The sequence below is a fragment of the Trichosurus vulpecula genome, chromosome 7 (assembly GCF_011100635.1).
Source record: "Trichosurus vulpecula isolate mTriVul1 chromosome 7, mTriVul1.pri, whole genome shotgun sequence".
In the NCBI taxonomy this organism is placed as follows: Eukaryota; Metazoa; Chordata; class Mammalia; order Diprotodontia; family Phalangeridae; genus Trichosurus; species Trichosurus vulpecula.
The window spans coordinates 208515723-208536914 of NC_050579.1; the positions used below are offsets into that span (position 1 = coordinate 208515723).

The 21192-nt window shown below is 36.2% G+C and overlaps 1 protein-coding gene across 1 annotated transcript in view; it reads right to left on the bottom strand.

Annotated features, from left to right (window-relative positions):
- COL19A1 (collagen type XIX alpha 1 chain) overlaps positions 1-20572 on the bottom strand; it is a 398183-nt gene extending 377611 nt beyond the window's left edge. The window contains exons 1-2 of the mRNA XM_036768309.1: positions 20530-20572; positions 19844-19943 (exon numbers count right to left, since the gene is read on the bottom strand). Of these exons, the coding sequence (XP_036624204.1) occupies positions 19844-19943; positions 20530-20572 (143 nt within the window). The remainder of the gene's footprint in view (positions 1-19843; positions 19944-20529) is intronic.
- Between the last annotated feature and the right edge of the window lie 620 nt (positions 20573-21192).

Consider the following 21192-nt stretch of genomic DNA (forward strand, 5'->3'; position numbering starts at 1 on the left):
TGATTTCCAAGATATATGGCAAAAAAGCTTTATATTGCTCTGAGAAGGAAATTTTTGAAAAGGGCAGAAAGGTTATTACATGGAAAAGAGAAAACATGTAGTCACTGAAGCTTACTTTAAGAGAAAAAAATACTGCTGGATTTTTTCCAACAAATCTAGTGCCAGCTATAGATTCTAGTAAAAAGCACATTGTGAACACAAGATCAGTCTATTTGTCCTGCTTTATCTTTGCCAGATAATTAAAGAAAAATTCCTTCCTGGTCAGAATTCATATAAGGTCATCAGAATCAAAAGGAGGAAAAAGACTAGCATGTTTTGATCACTTAAATTACATGAAGAAATCAGAGCAGAAGAAAGTAGAATTTAATCAAAGATAAAAAAAAAATATTTTAGTAATATGGCTATTCTCTGGAGGTTGCAAAAATTCTGCCTTGTCCCTCATTCTCTAAGGTCTCACTTACTGGCCACAGAATCTGTAAATCTCAGCATTAGAGGTGCATCTATTTTTGCTGAAGTATTTTGTTTATAGAAGGCCCTTGTTAAATTGCAAATACTTCCTGCAAAGAGTAAAGCATTAATCCCCTCAGCAGGGAGTAGTTTATCAGATAGATAGCAATTATCTTGAAAAGCAGAAAGCAGGGACACACAAACCTATAAGTTTTGTTGGAGAGGAGAAGGAAGAAGCATAGGCTGACTGGCTAGAACAATCCTAGGTTAGACCCTGCAATATAGGGAACTGGATGGCAGCGTGTGGGCATTGTCTGGAAAGCCAATAAGAATCAGAATCAGAATCAGAATAAGAATCAAGTAGAAGGGTGCCACAAAACTGTTTTGACTACTCCATAACATAGACTAAGATGGACAAGATTTAAGGGGAAACATTTTCTATATAAAAGTATGGAGTACTAGATTTAATTTGCTCATTTTTCCTACAGTCTAGTAATGGGAAAAGACATGTACAAAAATAATGATATGATGCAAAGTAGAGGCAACATGAGGTAATGTCAAGAACAACGAGTTTGGAGTTCAGATTCAAATCCTGGCTCTTACTTGCTACTTGTGTGACCTTGGGCAAGTAATAACCTCTCTGGGCCTCAGTTTCCTCATCTATAAAATGAAGGAATTTGGACTAACTAATCTCTAAGGCCCCATCCAGCTCTAAATCTCATTTCCAATAATGATGATAAAGTCTATTTTGAGCACTTAGTAAAGTGATTATTACGGTATTTCCTCAACCTAAATAGTTGCCAATGTCTTACCAAGAAGCAGATTATTAGAATTCCTTCCTTTACTGTTTACTGAGGTAATAAGGCCAAAAAGTGCTTAGCACATTGTACTGTAGTAATAGATACACTGAATGAATGAATGAATGAATGGGTCATTTGACCTATAAAGGTATTAATATAGATAGAGGACTGGATTTCTGGCTTCATTAGTATATGGAAGTCTTACTGAGGAAACTTCACCAATGCAAGTAGAAATATCATTCTACAACTTGGAACATTGCTTGAAGTACCAAGAAGTTAAGTGACTTGACCAGGGTCACAAAGTCAGTATGTGCCAGGGACAGGAATTCAAGTCCTCCTGACTTCAAAGCTGGCTCCCATTTTCTATTCCATGCCACCTGCATGCCTTAAAATAGGGACCACTTTATTTTGGATTTGTACAGAACAATTTTGCACCTCCAAAGAAGCTGCTAAACACTTATCAGCTTCCTCTGCTCTTTGGGGATTTAATAGAAATTGGAAATAGTTACCAAGAATTTATAAGAAATGAGACATAGTTTGGGAGATACTCTGAAAATTATGAGAACATAGTACAGAACACAGTAACTTGGGGATTTTAAAATATGCAAATCATTTAATGTAAATAAAAGAAATCTTTATTTGTCTTTCAATTATAAAATTAATAATTGATGGAATTATGATCTCAGGGATGTGACTGAACAAAGAGAGTGAGTGAGCTAAGCCCAAAATTGAACAGGAAGGGACTTTTAAGGAGCTTCCCCCTCAAATATTAGCATAACGTTTTCTTAATGACGATTTTCTTCCTGTGATCCTATTGGGAATCATGGTACCCTACAGTTTCTAAAGGAGAGGATCTCTTGTAACATGGCATTTCCATGGCCTTTTTAGTTTTTCGAAATGCTTTACATTTACCATCTCATTTATTCCTCATAAGTTGAGGCAAGCACAGTAGATATTAGAATCCCCATCTAACAGGTGAAAAAACAGGCTTTCAGAAGTCAATGGTCCTCTAGCAAGTAAGTGCCAGAGGTGAGATTGTTCCTATATCCAAGGCTCTTTCCACAACCCCATACACAATGGTCTCTCCAGTACTATGCTGTACAATGTGGCAACATCACAAGTTTTCAATATCTTTCAATTTTTGGTTTAGCCTTGTGACTTCATGGGCAAAGAGAGAATCAGGTAAGGAAACTGATTCAGATCAGTAAAATGTTCTGCAACTTTGAGTCTTAGGAATTTGCCTGGATCACTGACAAGTCGTGGTTTAGCACACGGCCAGCATGTGCCAGAAGTAGAACTCAAACCCCAGTCTTCATGGCTCTGAGGCCAACTCTCTATCCACTAAACTGCTATTTTTTTAAATCTGCTATTTTTTCAGGGCCCTTGGGAAATCAAAACAAACATGAGCAACCTGACTAAATAGATACCTAGCTACTTAAATTTTTTTAAAGATACTTTGCTATCATGTTAAAAATTTTCAATTTATCGTAGATACAAAACATCCTTACAGCCTCCTCTGAATTAATTATTTTCAAGGCATAAAGATCAGTGTAGGTCTGTGCTCACAACCCTCCTCACAGAATAAAGACAGTGTCTGGCAGCTCGAGCACAAAAAGCCTAGCGTAATGAAGGTGAAGTGTTTGGTCTCTCAGGACCAGGTGAGTGCCAACTACACAAATAACGGGCATTCCCTACTGCCCAATTAATGAGAAGTCAATAAAGGCTGTCTTAGAGAATGAATTTTGTGTTCCACACTCCCTTCCAGATGGTGAGCATCACTAGGGTGGAGAAGCAAGGGAAGAAGGAGAAACTTTAAGAAATAACAAGCATTTTTAATGAAGTACGTGATGATATGTAGCCAACGGATTCATGTTTAAGACTTTTCACTAAAGACCCCAAGGTTATTGTGGAGTTTACAAACATTTTCTTTTTACTAAAGGGGAGGGAAAAAACCTACTTCTTTTCCCCATAAAAAAGCAACTGCTACAAAGAATCACAAAAACTCAAAATTAGAAAGGACTTCAGAGGTTATCTAGTACAATACAAGACTGCTCATCTAAGATTTTGAAGGTACCTGAGACAATCCTTGCTTGTCCTTGCTTGGAATGTAAAAAAAATAATCTCTCTCTCTCTCTCTGTCTCTCTGTCTCTCTGTCTCTCTCTCTCTCTCTCTGTCTCTCTCTCTGTCTCTCTCTCTCCCCCCCCCCCTCCCTCCTCTTCCTTCCCTCCCTCTCTATCTCTGTCTGTCTCTGTCTCTGTCTCTCTCTCTCTCTCTCCCCTCCTCCTCTTCCTTCCCTCCCTCTCTGTCTATCTCTGTCTGTCTCTGTCTCTGTCTCTCTGTCTCTCTGTCTCTCTGCCTCTCTCTCTCTCTCTCTCTCTCTGTCTCTCTCTCTCTCTCTCTCTCTCTCTCTCCCCCCTCCCTCTTCCTTCCCTCCCTCTTTGTCTATCTCTGTCTGTCTCTGTCTCACTCTCTCTCTCTGTCTCTGTCTCCCCATATATAGAAAGGAATGAAGAGCAAAGCAGTTAAATGCTCTATGAAAGCTGCAGAATAAACATCGAATTAAAAAAAAATCTCCTGAGTCTCAACTCCCTTAAGTAAAAAAAAATAAATTATTGTCAAGGAAAATTCAGTTAGTATAAAATTGTCTCTTGAGATGTCCCACATCAAGGATGGCTCCTGATCTTGCAACTGGTGTTGCTCAATGAGTATTTTTAAACCATTAGAGAAAATAAACATTTAGAGACCCTTAATTTTTTTACAACTCATAACTATCAGTTTCTTGGAAGAAGAGTATTCATGTCCTGGACAAAATATGCCAAAAAGATGTCTCAAGCTAAGCTTACGTGATTTTCTTATCTAAAACATTGTGTTTGGGGAGAAATAGGGTTTTTAAGGGTTTCATTGATGAAGTTATAATTACTTGAAAGGCGTTTCTTTTATTGGGTTACAACACAGCAAAATTTCATTTCAGTGCTATTTTGATCAAGTTGAAGTAAGAATTTTCTAGATGGTATTTAGTAAGACAATCCTTTATTTACCTTTTTCTTTAAGAAGAAAAAAAAGTTTGATGGAAAAAATTCTATTTTTAAATCTCAAGAACCGGCTTCCAAACTAATTCTTCCATTCTGACCAAGACTGAGGCAGGGTTTATGATGAACTTCCGTATTTACAAGTATCAATGAAGCCTCTGACCTGCTGAATATCTTCCAGGAAGAGAAATATGATACAAGTTACATTTCCTGAGAGTGAAGTGAGAGATGCTTGGAGTTTATAGCAAGACATTTCTTTTCCAGCTGACATATGCCGTCACCTGTCATGTTATAAACAATTTGGCTATTAGAGCTCAGAGGGTTAGTCTGAAAAGCCTTCCCTAGGGTGGGTGATGATGTATTTAGCACCATATCTACCAAGACTGAAATCTTAGCCCTTTTGTGTTTGCAGAGGGGATTCAAACTGAGACTGATTGTTAATGGGAAAACAAAGATTGCTACTGTCTCTTTAAGAGCCAAATAGAATTGAAAAAAGAAAAATTCTCATAGATAACAGACAAAACATGCACACTCTCTCCCTGACTTCATAGACAGAAGCACTTCATAAAAAGACATTTTTCAACTGACTTCAATCTGCTAGCACAAACTGCTTTTTCTGTGACAGTCCTTTTGACTGGATACAGTAGCAATATTTGTAATCTGAGAGGCATTTGAAGCAGGCATTACATTTGAAAAAAAACAAGGTATACATGGACAAAATCCTGTCCCCGGCTCAACTTTTTTTCCCTATTAGTGGACTATGATTTGAGAAGGCAAGCCTGAGGTAGGCATGGGAAGACGAGTTCAGTACCAAATTTTCCCATGGTTCAAAAGGTCCATGAAACACTATTTAAGTTGTGAAACTCTTCTGATAGTTTGGCTTTTTAATGCTCTGCTTCACAGTTGATTGGGATTAACCTGGACCTATCCAGGTCCTAGAGGCCAAGTTTCCAGAAGACCTCAGAATAAAACGTGTCTCAAGATGTGACAAATCAGGGATTTAGCCTGATCTTCCTATCCATGTTGCTCAATAGGTTTTTCTAAATTATGAGACTAAGTCTTCTAAGTCTCACTTTTCCTGTTATAAATAGTTTTAATTTTTTATTATTATCTTTCCTGCCTTCTTTTATTTTCCCTGGGGATCAGCCCAAAAATAAATGTATTTGAAACACAGAGACTTCTCCAATGCATAATTCAGATGGAAGGAAGAATTTTTTTTAATTCTTATGTTTACTAAATCCATTAGCTCAGAAATTGTACTTACATAACACCAAAATACATAGTAAATTTAGTCAAAAACTCAGTCACCTAGTGAGATGTTGATTCTATACAACCCCATATATCTGGAGTACTTGAATATTTCACTAAACTAATGGCCATATTCGAGGAACTGGTGAAGCCAATTACATATGTGTGTATACATGTACAAACACATATATATGTATATGCACAAACATACTTATACATAAATTATTAAGCCTAAAAATTCACCAAAATCTAATAAGACATTTTAGTATGTTTAAAAGCTTATCAGAATAACAAGTAGAAAATGTAATGGTTTCATAGATATAACTAGCAAAGACAGGCTCAAACAAATAATTTGAATGAGGAAGGATGCTGGCAATCCTTTTGTTACCTCAATCATTTTCAACTTATATAGTTAATTTTAAGAATTTCAGATATTTATCAGCTGACACACAGCAATATCCTTTTTTCTACGGTATCACTAGCTTCAATAGCTTTTCCCACAGAATATATAGTAGGTATGATTGCTACATTTTTAAGAAGCAATAGAATCTTTGAAAGTGATGAACTGTCAATCCCCTCACAGATTCCTCATAGAATTATAGTTAAAGCATTATAATAAACTTCAAAATATATTGTGGAATTAATATTTATATCATAGTTGTTATTTTTATATAGGAATATAAATTTCTCTTTCTAAAAGATATACTTGTTACAAGGAGTCCATCAATCTAAAAGAATCTGTAGCAATTCTTCTTGTAGTTTGAAATCATCTTGTTTGGGGGCAACTTTTTGGTGAGAGGCCATTTTTGCTCTGGATGCAGCTTTTCCTCCTTGGTTCTTACTACCCAGCTCCTTCTCTTGATACCTACCCCAGCGTGTCCCATATGTGGAATCTTCCTTGCTAGAAACTTTCAGCTTCCTAGCTGATTGGCACTTTCCAGTCTGTGACATATGAGGTAATCAATCAAATGCACCTGCTAAAGACCCTTCCACTCCCTATAAAACATCTGGACCTTTTTTGTTATCTCTCTTGACCCTGCCATGTAGAATGGAACCCACAAATACCCAGAACAAAATAGGAGTGGTGAGAACCTAGCAAATGCTGAGTACTTGGTTAGAAGGGTCACTCCTTACTATGTTATTAACTCTTCCTCTTCCTACAATGGGCTTAAAGAATATGTCACTCGGAGTTGATGTTTCCCACTGGCTTACTCTGTTTAATACTCTTGAAACTTTCTTCCTCTGGAGACAGCAATCTCAATATATTCCAGTCCCTCTCCTCCTTTCTCATCCCATTCCTTATAAATATTTCAAGTTAGCAAGCTTCCCTTGTGTAAATTCAAATGCAACAAATAAAATCCTATTGCTTTCAGCTTCATTTTTGGCTAGCTTCTCCTGTAGAAGTCTCTAAGTTCCCCCCAAAATGAGCTACAATGCCCTGGCACACTTCTTTGTGATTTTTTTTCACTCAGGAACAACATAAAATACCTCCTTGAATAACTATGGACAATTCAGATTCTTTCAGGAATGTATAGTCAAAATTCATGTGTTTTATTGAAGGTCTCTAGTATTCTGGAGACACTCAAAAATTAATATACATACACACCAAAAAGAAAACCTCTCATAAACATACAAAGAGAGATAGAGAGAGAGAGAGAGAGAGAGAGAGAGAGAGAGAGAGAGAGAGAGAGAGAGAGAGAATCACTTACTTTCTACTAAGATATATTACCTGAAGCTACTGTCCCACTGTTTTCCTTTTTTTAAGCCAGAAAAGTTCTCAGAAGTGATCCACATTTACCGCCTCTACTTAACCACACCACTTACACATTCCTCGAGCCTTTACAATCTGGTTTCTACTACCACCATTCTACTGTAAATGGTTATCAATGACATGACATAAAATGAGTTGTTTCAAAAGTTTGCAAGTTTCTCCATTACTGAAGATCCTTAAGCAAAGATAGGATGACCATTTGGGGCAGGGAGAGGAGGGGACAATGTTGCATAGGGAGTTTTCATTTCTTCCCAATCTGTTCTTCCCCACCTTCTTCACTCCTGTTACAAATTTCCTTATTTCTGTCAAGAACATTGCCATCCTTCTAATCTTACATCATCCTTGACTCTTCACTCTTCCTTACCCTTCTATGTCTACAACATTTCTCTCATTCATCATGCCCTTCTCTACTGTCATATGGCTAGTTCAGCCCCTCAGTAACTTCCTATCTATACTATTACAATAGATTCTCAATTAGTCTCTCTCATCTCCCCTCCAAACCATCATTCACAAAGCTGCCAAAATGACATTAAAGCACAGGCCTGGCCCTGATACTTCTCTGTTCAGGAAGTTTTAATTGTTCTCTTTTATTTCTAGGATCAAATAAAAACTCTGGCATTTAAAGACCTTCACAATCCAGCCTTTTCCGATTTTTCCAGGCATTTACTATATTTATATTTATCATATATACATATATTATTTATATTTATAAATATATTTCTATTTGTTATATTACTTCTAATTTTTCCTGTCTAAAAATATCTCTGAAAATGTGCTATGTGCACATCAATTCAACTAAATAAGAATTTCTTAAGGCTCTGTTCCACAAGGTACTGTGATAGGTAATGGTGATATACAGACAAGGAAAAAAGAGTCCCCACCCTCCAGGAGACTTTTAATTAATAATGTTTATAATCATACTAATTGACTTAATTGACAATTAATTAAAAATTAATACCATTTCTAATAGTTGTTAAAAATATGAGAAAGGAACAAATAGGCTTTCACAGACAATTGTTTAGAACAGACCACATCTTCAGTCACACAACTTCCTGGGAAATATAGGGAATATAAAATCTTACTGTATTGTTTATTGATTTTTTTAAAGCATTGGACACAACAGGTTAAAATGCAACCTTAAACAAGGTATTTCCTCTGCATATGCATCCTCAAACAATGTATCCCCATAAATATGTTTAAATTAAATGAATTTTTGTGATGACTATAACCCAGAGATGGTTTAATTCAATAATACATTGAATATTAACACCAAATGAGGCATAAAAAAGAACCACTTGTGCTAAAGTGTTTTCCAGTATCATAGAGGATTTCAAATAGAAGATCAAAGCGAAGAATTCTCTTTCAATGGTGAGACTGATACAAAATGTTCATATTACCAATGTCATTTTAATGGTTGAACTAAACCTCAGAACACAAAGCCTTAGGGAAATCCACAATAGTGCAAAAGATTCATTTAACCATTCACACCGGTAGAACAAAGTGGATTAAAAAACACATATCACCAAGCTATTCTATAGATAAATATGCATGTGTGTATTTGTACATATACTTGTGTGCGTGTATACAGAGATCCAGAGATTCTCAAGATATGAGGGAACATACATAAAGCATTTTGCAAACCTTAACAAACTATATAACTAAAGGCCTATGTAGCTATTATTATGAAATGGCACATGTAATGATAAGTATGCACACACACACATATGTATATACTCATTTCTCACATGGCTGCGTTACTCTGGGAGTTTTCTAACTTTCCACCATACCCTCAATAATCATTATTGAGATTACCTCATCTTCCCAGAAGATCTCAACAGCCTTGTCTCTCTGATTGGAGACTGGAGCCATGAACTCCATATTCTTCATTTAAGGAAGGCACGCAGCTCAGGACATCTCATTCATTACAGGACTTCACTACTTTGGGACTTCTCTGACTTGTCCCCATTCCCTATTGTCAGAATCTTTTTTACCTCTTTCATGAAGAATCTCTTGAATTTTTCAATCAGAAGTTTCCCTCCTCTGAACTGACGGAGTATATATTTTCCATACCACCCATCTGAGTCACATATCTCATGCATTCGTATCATCTCCCCTACTAGATCAGAGGCTCCTGTAAGACGGTTGCTGCTAGTACTTTGTATCTTCCCCATCCTTAATATGCCTAGCACAGGACTTCACCCTGACTAGGTGTTAAATAGTTGTTGACTGACTAACAGACTGATTAACCTATGGGGAACAACATCTCTGAAGAGTTAGCAGTGCCCTTTTCTGCTATGAACACTAACAGGGGGCTCAAGAAATGAGGTGTAACCAATGAGATTACATCTAACTTTATCACACATAAATTGATCCCACTTGTTCCCAGCTATCATCCTTGATTCTGGGTAGATCTCCCAAAATGTGAAATGTTTCACATTTCCACACAAAGAGAAGACTAATTGTTAGTGAAAATAAAAATAAGAAAGTAAACTAGATTTTATCCTCCATCTAATATGTGTTTTTGCCTATTTAGTATCCCTTTCTAATATCTTAAATAAGACTCAACAATTTGTTTTATTTCCCTGCTTTTTTGTCTATATTTAGTGGTTCAAAACAATAACTGAGAAATTACATCAAGAGGATGAAATTAAAAGAGATGGAGGGACAGTGTCAGGGAGGAAGAGTTATCCCAATGCACCCTTTTCTCTTAACTACTAAAGCATTTGAGGAAAGATAAAGGTTGGTTGTGCAGTTTTTGCCTTAGCAATAATTCAACCCACTCACATTCTCTTTATTCGAACAAAATTCTCGTAATTCATTATTTTATTTAAAGAGTGCGAACTCTGTGATAATATGAAGACAAGGTGGCATTCTTTCCTCTTCTAAAGTCTCTAGATTCTTATATAAATTAATCAGTTTGTAGCTGTTCCATTTACAAACTGACAGAAATAAAAATACAAGATTTCTTCTACCAGCATTTACTGATGGAAATGAAATGTTAAAAGTTCTATTGTCTATAAAAAAAAACAACTACTTCCATGGTTGGAAGCCTAGCTGAACATAAATGTTCATGGGGGGGAAATGATTTTATTAATAAGTCTTTAGGGATGTTTTTGAATCTGTACACATATAATCAATTGCCATGATTATTTTGATTTTTTTATCCATGAGAAAATATTCTGTATACAAATACACATATATATGTATATATGTGTGTGTGTGTATATATCTACATAAAATTTTGAGGTTCATGTTGCTAGCCCTAAGTCTTTCCAAAAAAAGTATTTTAAGATCCTCAGTTAATAATGTTTCAGTTTATATCCCTTTCCCTGGGCATAATTGCCCTTAGACAATTTGTTGTTTAAAAATTGTTTCCTTGGTATTTTCAGGGATATGTATTATTTTAGATTTTTATTTATTTACTGTGGTAGCTGAGATTTCATAGGAGGAACTAAGTATTCTGTAAATAATGGGATCCTAAATAGCACACATGTGCTGCATACTGATAATTTTACAAATGTATTTCAAACTGACATATGCAGCTTTTTTTTTATAAATATCACTATTTAACAAAATCTAATTATTCTGAACTTTAAATTTTACTTTTAAAAAAGCAGAATAAGACTTTAAAGCACCCAAGATTTCGCTGACTCTCCTTGCCAAACTAATAATTACAAACAGTAATGCGATGACAGTAAGATTTATGTGTAACAGTCAGCCTGCTTCATGAAAACAGCTGGAGAGCTTACTAACTAAGTCACATGGCCATATATGGGGAACTTCCTTTCTACAAAATGACAGCATACCTAAAATGAAAAACAGGACGTATAAATAGTTATAGAGCATAGCATATAGGAATTGTAAAGCAATAAGCTGCCCCTAACTTACACATTGTACATACTTGTGTTTTAGTATTAAAGTTGGATTTTTGAGTATTTGGAGAGATTCCAGAGACGAGCAATAAAAATAAAAAGTGAGCTAAGAAAATAAGCCTTATGAGGAAATGTATGGGAATTCTAGACTTGAATTGTATGTGTGAAGGAAGGAAATTTAGCTTCTATAAGAGAAGGGGGAGGGCTTCCATACTCAAATATATAAATCAATGATCATACTGGATTTAGAAACATAGAACCCAGGTTTGAATACCCATTCTTCTTTTTTTACTTCCTATAATGATTGTAGGCAAGTCATTCTAGGGCCCAGTTAACCCATGTGTAAAATGAAAGGGTTGGATTTGATGACCTCTAATAATCCTCTCAACCCTAAATCACACAGAATCTGAAAGTTAGAAGAGACATCAGTGGCCATCTAGTCCAATCTGCACTTGACTGATAAATATTACTTGGTATTTCCTTGAATACCTCTAATGAAGAAGACACTATACCACTCCAAGTAGCCCAATGCACTCTCATTGGCAGGAAGATTTTCCATACATCAAGTTCAAAACTGCTTTTCTGTGACTTCCACTCACTGCTCCTAGTTCTGCCTTCTGGAGCCAAGAAAAACAAACCAAACTCTTCTTCCAGATAACAGCTATTTAAATACTTTAAGATAGCTACCATGTACTCCCTAAGTATTCATTTCTAGAGGCTAATATTCCCAGTTCCTTCAACTACACCTCATATAGCATAATATGGAAATTCTTGACCATCCTGGTCACCCTACTATAGACACTCTCCAGCTTATCAATGTCCCTTATGAAATGCACTGCCCATGGTTGAACACAATACTCCCGAGGTAGTTTGACCAGGGCAGAGTACAGAGGTACTATCACCTCACTATGCCTCTCCTAATATAGTCTAAAATCCTCCATAGCTAGTCTCTATTTAAACAATGAAACAATCAAAGGGAATAAGGTTAAATGTTAAGGAAGAGTTCCTAACACTGAACTGTCTAATCAAAGTCAATCTCTTCTGGAGTCGTCTTCTTCTGGAAGTGCTACAGGCTTTAAAGAACAAGATAGACAATGATCTTGTACTGGGATTTAAGTGCCTTAAGGCCCATTAATGCACAAGATAATCTACAAATTAAATTCATTACCTAATAATCACAATTCATAGGTATATTGGAAAGAGCACTAAATAGGGAATCAAGATGCCTGACTCCTAGTCCTTCCTCTGCTACTGGGTGACCTTGGGCAAATCAAGTAAGAGCTCTGTGCCTGAATTGCCTGTTCTGGAAAAGAATGAGATTGGATAAAATAACTTCTAGATTTTTTTCCAGCTCTAATGTTTTGTGATTCTAGTATGGCATGTTACACATCTTATTGTGGAACTGTACAAACTAGTCTTTTTTGCTTAGGCTGATAACTCCATTTTTGATAGCCATTACATTACTGAGGTATGTATTTCTTTTTTCTCCCTTGCCAATGGTCATATTAGTGCAGAGTTTCTTAACCTGGTATCTCTGAACTTGATTTTTGTTAATATTTTGATAACTACATTTCAGTATAATTAGTTTCCTTTGCAATCTGAAGTATTTTATTTTATGCATTTAATTACTTTATTCTGAGCATGTATCCATAGACTTCATCACACTGGCAAAGGGATCCATGACACAAAACAGAGATAAGGACCTCTGAATCAGTGGTTGACACACATGATGACCTTTAGACTTCCAAAGGGTCCATTTAACCTGTTGCAATAATTCTCATGAAAAAGCTATTACCAATTAACACATACTCTTTTGAAATTCTTTCCTTAGATGATGAAATGAGCACTACTTCTAAAACATGCAAAAGGTTATATGAATCAATTACAAGTGATATTCATTTTTGTTACAAAATAATACAATTCTAAAACTGAAAAGGGCCATAGAGAGCATCTAAGCCAATACTCATTTAAAACTTAAGGTCTAAAATGCTCGTGTTTATTGCCACAAAACACATAGCTAATTAATTATAGATCTAGTCTCCCCGGCCCAATCCAGGGTTTTCCCATTAAACTCTATTGTTTCTATCTTACTGACTAGACTATCGTTTGTATTCAAAAGCCGTAAGTTACTTAGTTTAAAAATCAATTGCTAGAAATCAGTTCCTAAGCCACAAATAAGTAAGTGCCTAGAACAGACATACACTCTTCTTTATATCTTAATACAGGCAGTTCTACTGTCCTGCCAGCCCCTGTCAGGCTTAGCATTAGAGGACCCAAGAGCTCAATTGAACAAGAAAGATATTCAGTGTATTAACAGGGTCCTCTAGGGTTCTTTAAAAATACTGTACTTAAACACAAAGCTTACTTTATGAATTACCCACTTGTTTAGGGTCTCTTATTTTGCTTGTTGAGAAATAATTGTTCATGTAAAATGTGGGAAGATGGCATCATAGTCTAGAAAGAATGCTGAATTTTGAGTCAAGAGACCTTAGGTTGCACTCTTCCTTCTGCCCCTAACTAGCTATGGGAACCTAGAATTCTATGAAATATGAGGATTGGACTAAAAGATCTCTAAGGTTCCTTCTAGCTTTAAAATTCAATTTCTATAGTTTTATTTTAATAGTGAATATATGAACAACAATAGAAACTAGGAGATGGGGAAAATGGGAGATAGCATGACATAACAGATAGAGTGCTGGACTTTTCTGGGACTGCAGTCAGGAAAAGCTGGGTTTCAATACCATTTCTGTTACCAGCTATGTGACCATATGCAAGTCACCTAACATCTCTGAGCCCCTTCCTCATCTGTAACACGAGGATAATAAACTCATAGTATTTGCCTCATAGGCTTATAGTATGGATCAGCTCAAGCAGTGTTGTGAAGCACTTTGCAAGACTGAAAGTTCTAAGTTAGGGCAGTTAGATGGCGGAGTAGATAGAGCACTGACCCTGGTGTCAGGAGGACCTGAGTTCAAGTCTGACTTCAGACACTTGACACTTATTATCTGCGTGACCCTGGGCAAATTATTTAACCTCAACTTCCTCGCCTCCCCAAAAAGTTTTATATCTAAGTCTATTCTTACTACGTAGACAGAGGCGGGAGAAGAGAGAAAGCCCCCAACTACACTTTCCTATTTCAGTCTCTTAGACGTAAAATCATGAGTGGCCCCTGTTCCAGGCAAAACCCACAGAAAGAAGGATTCATTTTTTGGAGAGCCATTTATTTTGTAATTTTAACAAGGGAAGAAGGCCCTTTATAAAAATATTTTGCTGAACAGAACCACAAATTTGTAGCCACATTTATATGGCTGGAACCATCTGAAAATCTAATTTTATCAACAAACAATTTCATCTTTTATTGTTATACTCATGTCATCCCCTATCCTTAGAAAATGCTTCATTTTTTAATGCCAGCAACTCATAGAAATGACAACATGGAGCTTATTTCCCTCTTAAAGTTGAGACTGACTTACCAATCACCCTTAGTATGTTGTACCATTAGAATTACAAACTTGATTTATACTTAAAATGTGTATATAAACTACTTATCATAAGTGCTTTACCCTTTCTAAAATATATAATTACTAACAGATTTTTATTTGTAACAAGTTTCATTAAATGTAACCATTGAAACATTGGTAAACGCCATGTTTACCAAATAAGCCAGGGTAATGATGTGATTATCCCCCACTGATGGAAACTTTAATGAGTATTTTCATTTGAAACTTCACCAATTTGCCCAGATAATCACCAGGAAAGAACTTGCATAGACATAATTAAGGTATGATTCCCAGCCTCCATCCATAATTAAGGCTATTTGCAAAAATAACAAGCTAAGATTTTCTCTTTAAAACAAGAACTTTATAAACTGGGTAACATGGCATCTGGGCCTATTGTTTGTTGTTTGGGGGAAATGCTTAGATAATAGCATTAAGTATTCCCATGAACAGTCACCCAGCTAGGTCCTGCTTGTAACCCTAGGGTCTGAGCTACTTCTAAGGGTTTCTCATTTCTCTGGCTGTTGGTGATCTTGAAGGCTTCTCAGAGTCCAGATACATTCTGGATCCCCAAACCCACTTTCCCAATCCATCCTACACTTAGATCATGGGCTAATAATTTGTGAATTGGAAAGGGTCATAGAAGCTGAGTTCAGTCCCTTTATTTTATGGGTGAGAAAACTGATGCCCAGAGAGGTACAGTCATTTGCATAGTAACATAGATGTATGGTTGGTCATCTGACTAAATCTGGCAGATTGCCACTACATTAAGATTTCTTTTCCCTCCTTAAATTCACCACCTCACATATGAATGACCTTTGAATTTCCTTTATCAGTGACAGGTTCTAGTATTGGCTGAATATCTGACTTCTCTAGCCACTGGGGCCACAATGACCAGCAAGCTCACTACTTTAGAGTATGCAAGTATGTATTAGTCATGGTGTATCTAACTGGCCCCACATCTTCAACTACGTTTCACCCTGGTTATCTTCCTGCCATACCACATAGACTACTCCCTGCCTTCCACATCTTGCTCTAGGAGCAATAATCAAACCAACACCAGGATTGCATCTGTTAAGAACATATCAATCAACTGCCCTATGACTTTGTTTACCATCCCCGTACTTTCTCAAACCAAAACATTCCTCACTAGCCACTACTTCCCTATGTGTGTTTCCTCTTCATTAGAATATAAGTTCCTTGAGGGCAAAGACTGGCTCTTTTTTATTCATATTTCCAGCACTTAGCACAAGGCCTGGCACATACTAAGTGCTTAATAAATGCTTTTCATTCATTCATCTGGCACAGTCACAGGAAACATTTCCATTTCAGTATAAATTAGCACCTGCATTTTCCCATGCTGACTCTGCAGCTTATTTACAAACATATAAATAGCTGTAACTTTACTCTGGTCTCATTGAAAAATCAAAATGGCATCATGCAAGAGAAGTACCCTAGCAGCACAGTTTACTATTACCTACACTTTGGCTGGATGAGTGAAATGTAAGTGGAAAGACGCCAAGGTACTTGACACTTGCTAGTCAGCTTAATCAGACACCCTCCAGTTTCCTGTAGTAGGGGTACCAGAGTTCTGCTACTCACAGCCAGAAAGGTCATTTACATATGCCAACGGATCAAGTAGAGATTTAAAGTAAAAGGCTTGTAAAATAAATATAAAATTGTGCCATATAGTGGTGTTTATAGAGATCCAAGGGCAAACAGTCAGTGGGCCTGAATGAAGATATATTGTCTCTCCAGTGACCAATAAATGGTATGAAATGTTTCCACAAAAATGATGATTCAAAAAAAATGTTTTTAAGTTCCCCACTTTAATCCTTTCTCCACTCAAATACATTGATGGGATTTAAATCAGCAACATTTTATGGGGATAAGAAGATAAAAGGATTGAGGTTGCATAGCTTCAGCTTTGGCATGGAGCTGGAGTAGAACCAGCTAGCTTTCTTTAAACTATTAATAATATATTATTGTTACTAATTATATATTAATGATAATCATTATTATTAAATTGTTACATTAATAATATAAAGTATTAATAATAATTAAACTATTAATAAAAACTATAATGAAAATAGTTTGATAAGGAGAGATTGCAGGTGTTATGACTATAGATCCTCTGTGACTTCTGACAGACTCTTTAGTCATGAACTGACCCAATTTAATTATGTGAAGCTGTGTGCCTGAAGTCACCTGAACTCACTGTTGCTGAGACTCAGCTGACCCTGTCCGGCCATCATTTGTGATAATCCCTTATATTCAATGACTTTCTCTTTTCGCCCACATTTGTTTCCTAACACTTAATGAGAATTTTATTTTTGAAGTCCAATCTCATTAAAAAAAAGTAAAGTCACTTAAAATATTATTAAATGGATCATTTGAGAAGCAATGTTGGGAGGGGTGTATGTTCCAAGGGAAAAAAAAGTAGGTGAATGGAGGTGGGGGAAAGACATATTTATCTCTACAGAAATCATTGCATACCTTCCTATGCTGCTTATCTGGAGCAGTTAAGAGTAGGAGAGTCCAATGGCTGTTCACACTGAGAAATCTCAATGTTGAGATTCTCAGCCGATTTGTTAGCTAACTTGGCTAATTCACATATTAGGTTACCCAGCATGACAATGAAATAGCACACATAAATAAAGACACTCCTCATTGTTTTATATGAGATCAAAGAGAACTTCAATGCTATTTTTACTCTGCTTTACTCTTATGTTATGATTGCACTGTCAACTAATAGTATTTTGTGTTTACATGCCACCTGCCAAAATCCAAACTCTTAGTTCTAAAAGTTGTAAAGCACTATGTCAACTATCTATTCCCTCTTGTGTAACTGATTATTAATTAATGTGCTTTGCAAACCTCAAGATACTGCATAAATGTTAACTATTATGATTGTTAATATTCTTATTAGGGAGAGGGACTACCTGTGATTTCATGGACATAGGTAACTTCCAGATGAGGAAACTCCCTCTACCAATACAGGTGAGCACTTTCTGTGCAACTTAGGAGAGTTGCTTAAAACATGGAGAAGTCAATTGACTTGCCCAGAGTCACACAACCAGTTTGTGTCAAAGGTAGGATTTGCAGCTAGATCTTCCTTCTCCAAGGCTGGCTCTCTATCCACTACACCAAAGCTGCCTCAAAATATTGAATGTCAACTATTATTAATTTATAGAGTATATTATCTTTTTGTCAATATTTCAAACATTAAATCTTTTGGTGGGGGGGGGGGAAACTGGGAAGAGAAGTATTAGGAAATTATGATGATGTACAAAACCAAAAAGGATCAATAAACCATTTTTAAAATTAAAGATATCCCTTCAAAAAATTTTTTTTGAAGAAAAGAACAAATCAGTCACAAAAAAAACCTGACAATAAAAAAAAATCCTGAAGCATTCAATTCTTAGGCCTTTAGACAGCACAAATTCCCAAAGAAAACTATGGAAAACGTATCTTTAGATTAAAACAGGGAAAATATCAAGAATGAAGAGCGGGAGTACATGCAATCAGGAGAGCTTTTTCTTTCTTATTTACCCTTTTCAGTGTATACCATGAACACTAAGAATATGAGCTCTTATTGCATAATAGTTTCTGTTTTTTATGATTCAAATCAGTAGAAGAATATAGACTGGCTTCTTTTATAAACTATGGGAAAAGAGAAAGAATGCAAGTGAAGTTGCTCCAGTACATGAAAGCAAAGTCACTTGCCCTTGGACACACCATGGCTGCATGGGAAGAGGCAACATGCTGGTTTAAAAAAAAATGATGCAAATATAGCAAACATATGCAAATATAGCATACATTAACTTTGGACTCTGAATACGGTACTTCAGCCATGAAATAGCATTGTTTCTAGAAATTTAAAATCTCACATTTTAAATATCTCCTTGGGAAAAATAAAATATTATAGCCTTACAGAAATAAAAAAAATTGGTACTTCCAAACAGCTAAAATATTTCTTCAAAGTTGATTTTCGTTTCCTTCCTCATGAGTGCTCTCATATGAAAAGTAATGTGGCGTAGTACATAGAAAATCTGCGTTCAAATCTTGACTCTGACACATACTGGTTGAGTGACCCTAGATAAGTCACTTAAACCTCTCAGCACTCTGCAAGTCTCTAAAACTCTCTTAAGATGTAGAGAAGGTGCATTCCCTTCATAGGGAGTTTCCTTACTCCTTATAAAAAGAAATCACAGGTCCAGTCTCTACTTCCTATGCTTTCACATAATGGTAGTGTCTCTGTAGGCACTATATAAATGGTGCAAGTTGCTAGAGTTCCTAAAATAAAGATTTACTTAATCAGCATACCTTATGCCAAGCCCTGTCAGAGAGAGAGAGAGAGAGAGAGAGAGAAAGAGAGAGAGAGAGAGAGAGAGAGAGAGAGAGAGAGAGAGAGAGAGAGAGAGAGAGAGAGACATATATATATAATATATACATGTGTACATATTTATGTATTTGCAATTCTAATGGAAAACTTATTGTAAACAAAAATATACAGCAGGCTAATTGCCTTATAACATCTCAATATAAAGCACACAACCTCTTACTTCAGAACCTCAGAAAGGATTATAATTTCATTGTGTCGTTACTTCTATTGTTGTTCAGCTATTTTTCAGTCATGTCCAACTCTTCATGGCCATTTTGGGATTTTCTTGGCAAAGATACTGGAGTGGCTTGTCATTTCCTTCTCCAGCTCATTTTACAGTTGAGGAAACTAAGGCAAATAGGGTTAGGTGACTTTCCCAGGGTCACGTAGCTAGTATCTGAGGCCAGATTTGAACTCAGGAAGATGAGTCTTCCTAACTCTAGGTCTGGCACTCTATCTACCACACTACCTAGCTGCCCCTAGCCACCTACATGCCCCTACCTGGAGTATGACCTTCTGAAGATGAGTCTCTTTCAACTTTACTAGGGTGGAACTCAGACAACAGACACAAAGCCCATATTTTGAGCCTGTACTCAGAATCTCTCCACCTTCATAGAATCTGTGAGATATTGTGCTCTGCCACTGAATCTTTTAAGCCCTCATAATGGGATGTTGGTTAAGGCCTTTAAAGAGCCACACATTATCAGGACTCATTTTCTGAGTTAATAGTTAGGTTTAATCATTTGGGAAAGTAGCTTATGTGGAACTATTAAAAATATAATAGTTTTACTTACTGAGTTTCTCTAATAAGAAGTGCATTTCCCAGTTTAAAACAAGTTTTTTCACCTCCACAGGGCACTTGCCTCAGAGAAAAGCTATCTCCCAAATCAAAACCTGTAAAAAAATGATGATTTAGTTTAGCCAGTAGAAAAACTTTAGAAAAATTGGGGAGACATTGACTTTTTGTTGTTGTAGACTGACTGATGAGATTTTTCACATGCTACTAATGTTGGTCAGCAGAATTTCCAGATTAAATTTTCTCAATATAGGGGACAAAAGGATGAAATTACTTCTCTTGATGTTGCAGAATGATTCTGCCAAAGTGATTTTCCATAAGTGCAGATCCGACCATATCACTCTCACCTAATCAATCAACTCCAGTGATTCCTTCTTTATGCCTGCTAGGATCGAATACAAACTTCTTTTTGACTTTTAAAGTTCTTCACAATTTGGACTCCAACTTATCTTTCTTGTCTTTTTTTATTAGTCTTCTTTCACTTTATAACCAAGCCAAACTGGTTGTCTCTCTATTCCTCAAACTCCACATCCCACTGGTTGTCCCCCATGTCTGCAATTCTTTCTCTCTTCACATCCACTTCCTGGCTTCACTGATAAATCCCACCTTCTATAGGAAGCCTTTTCTGATCTGTCTCAATGCTTATGCCTTCCCTTTGTTGATTATCTCCGATTTATCCTGTACATAGATTGTTTATGTGTAGTTGATTGCATGTTTTCTCCGCCATTAGACTGTGAGCTCCTTGAGAACAGGATCTGCTCTTCGCCTTTCTTTGTATCCCGCTTAACCCTATGCTTGGCACATGGTAAGTGTTATATAAATATTAGCTATTATTATTATTATTATTGTTATTATTATTATTAACTGATGTGTCCAGGGTTACACTGGCAATGTATTTCAGGGAGCGGACAAGAATAACTAATAAGTTTAACTAGGTTGCAGTTCTACAACGTTACAAAGAAATAATGAAAAATCTGCTTTCCGTTTTCTAAGCTAATAAAGAAAAAACATTAATTCAAGGCCACTGAGACTATCGTCCAAGGGAGCAATCCTTATAGCTTAGCACAGAATTTTAATAAATGTTTTCATTCACTCATTCAAAAATCATTTCTGAATCTCAAGACTTCAACCTTGTCATTATCCTTTTCTTGGATGATTTTTTTATTGTTTCTGCCTTTTCTATAAAAGTGAAAATACTTTCCAAAAATTCTATGCCAGGATCTTTAGCATTTGAACTTTCAAATATTTCTATTTGGCTCTAAGTTGGAAAGACCATGGCAAATACCACTCCATACAAGTCAACAAATGAGTCTTAAATCCCTACTTTGTGCAGAGTACTTTGCTGGG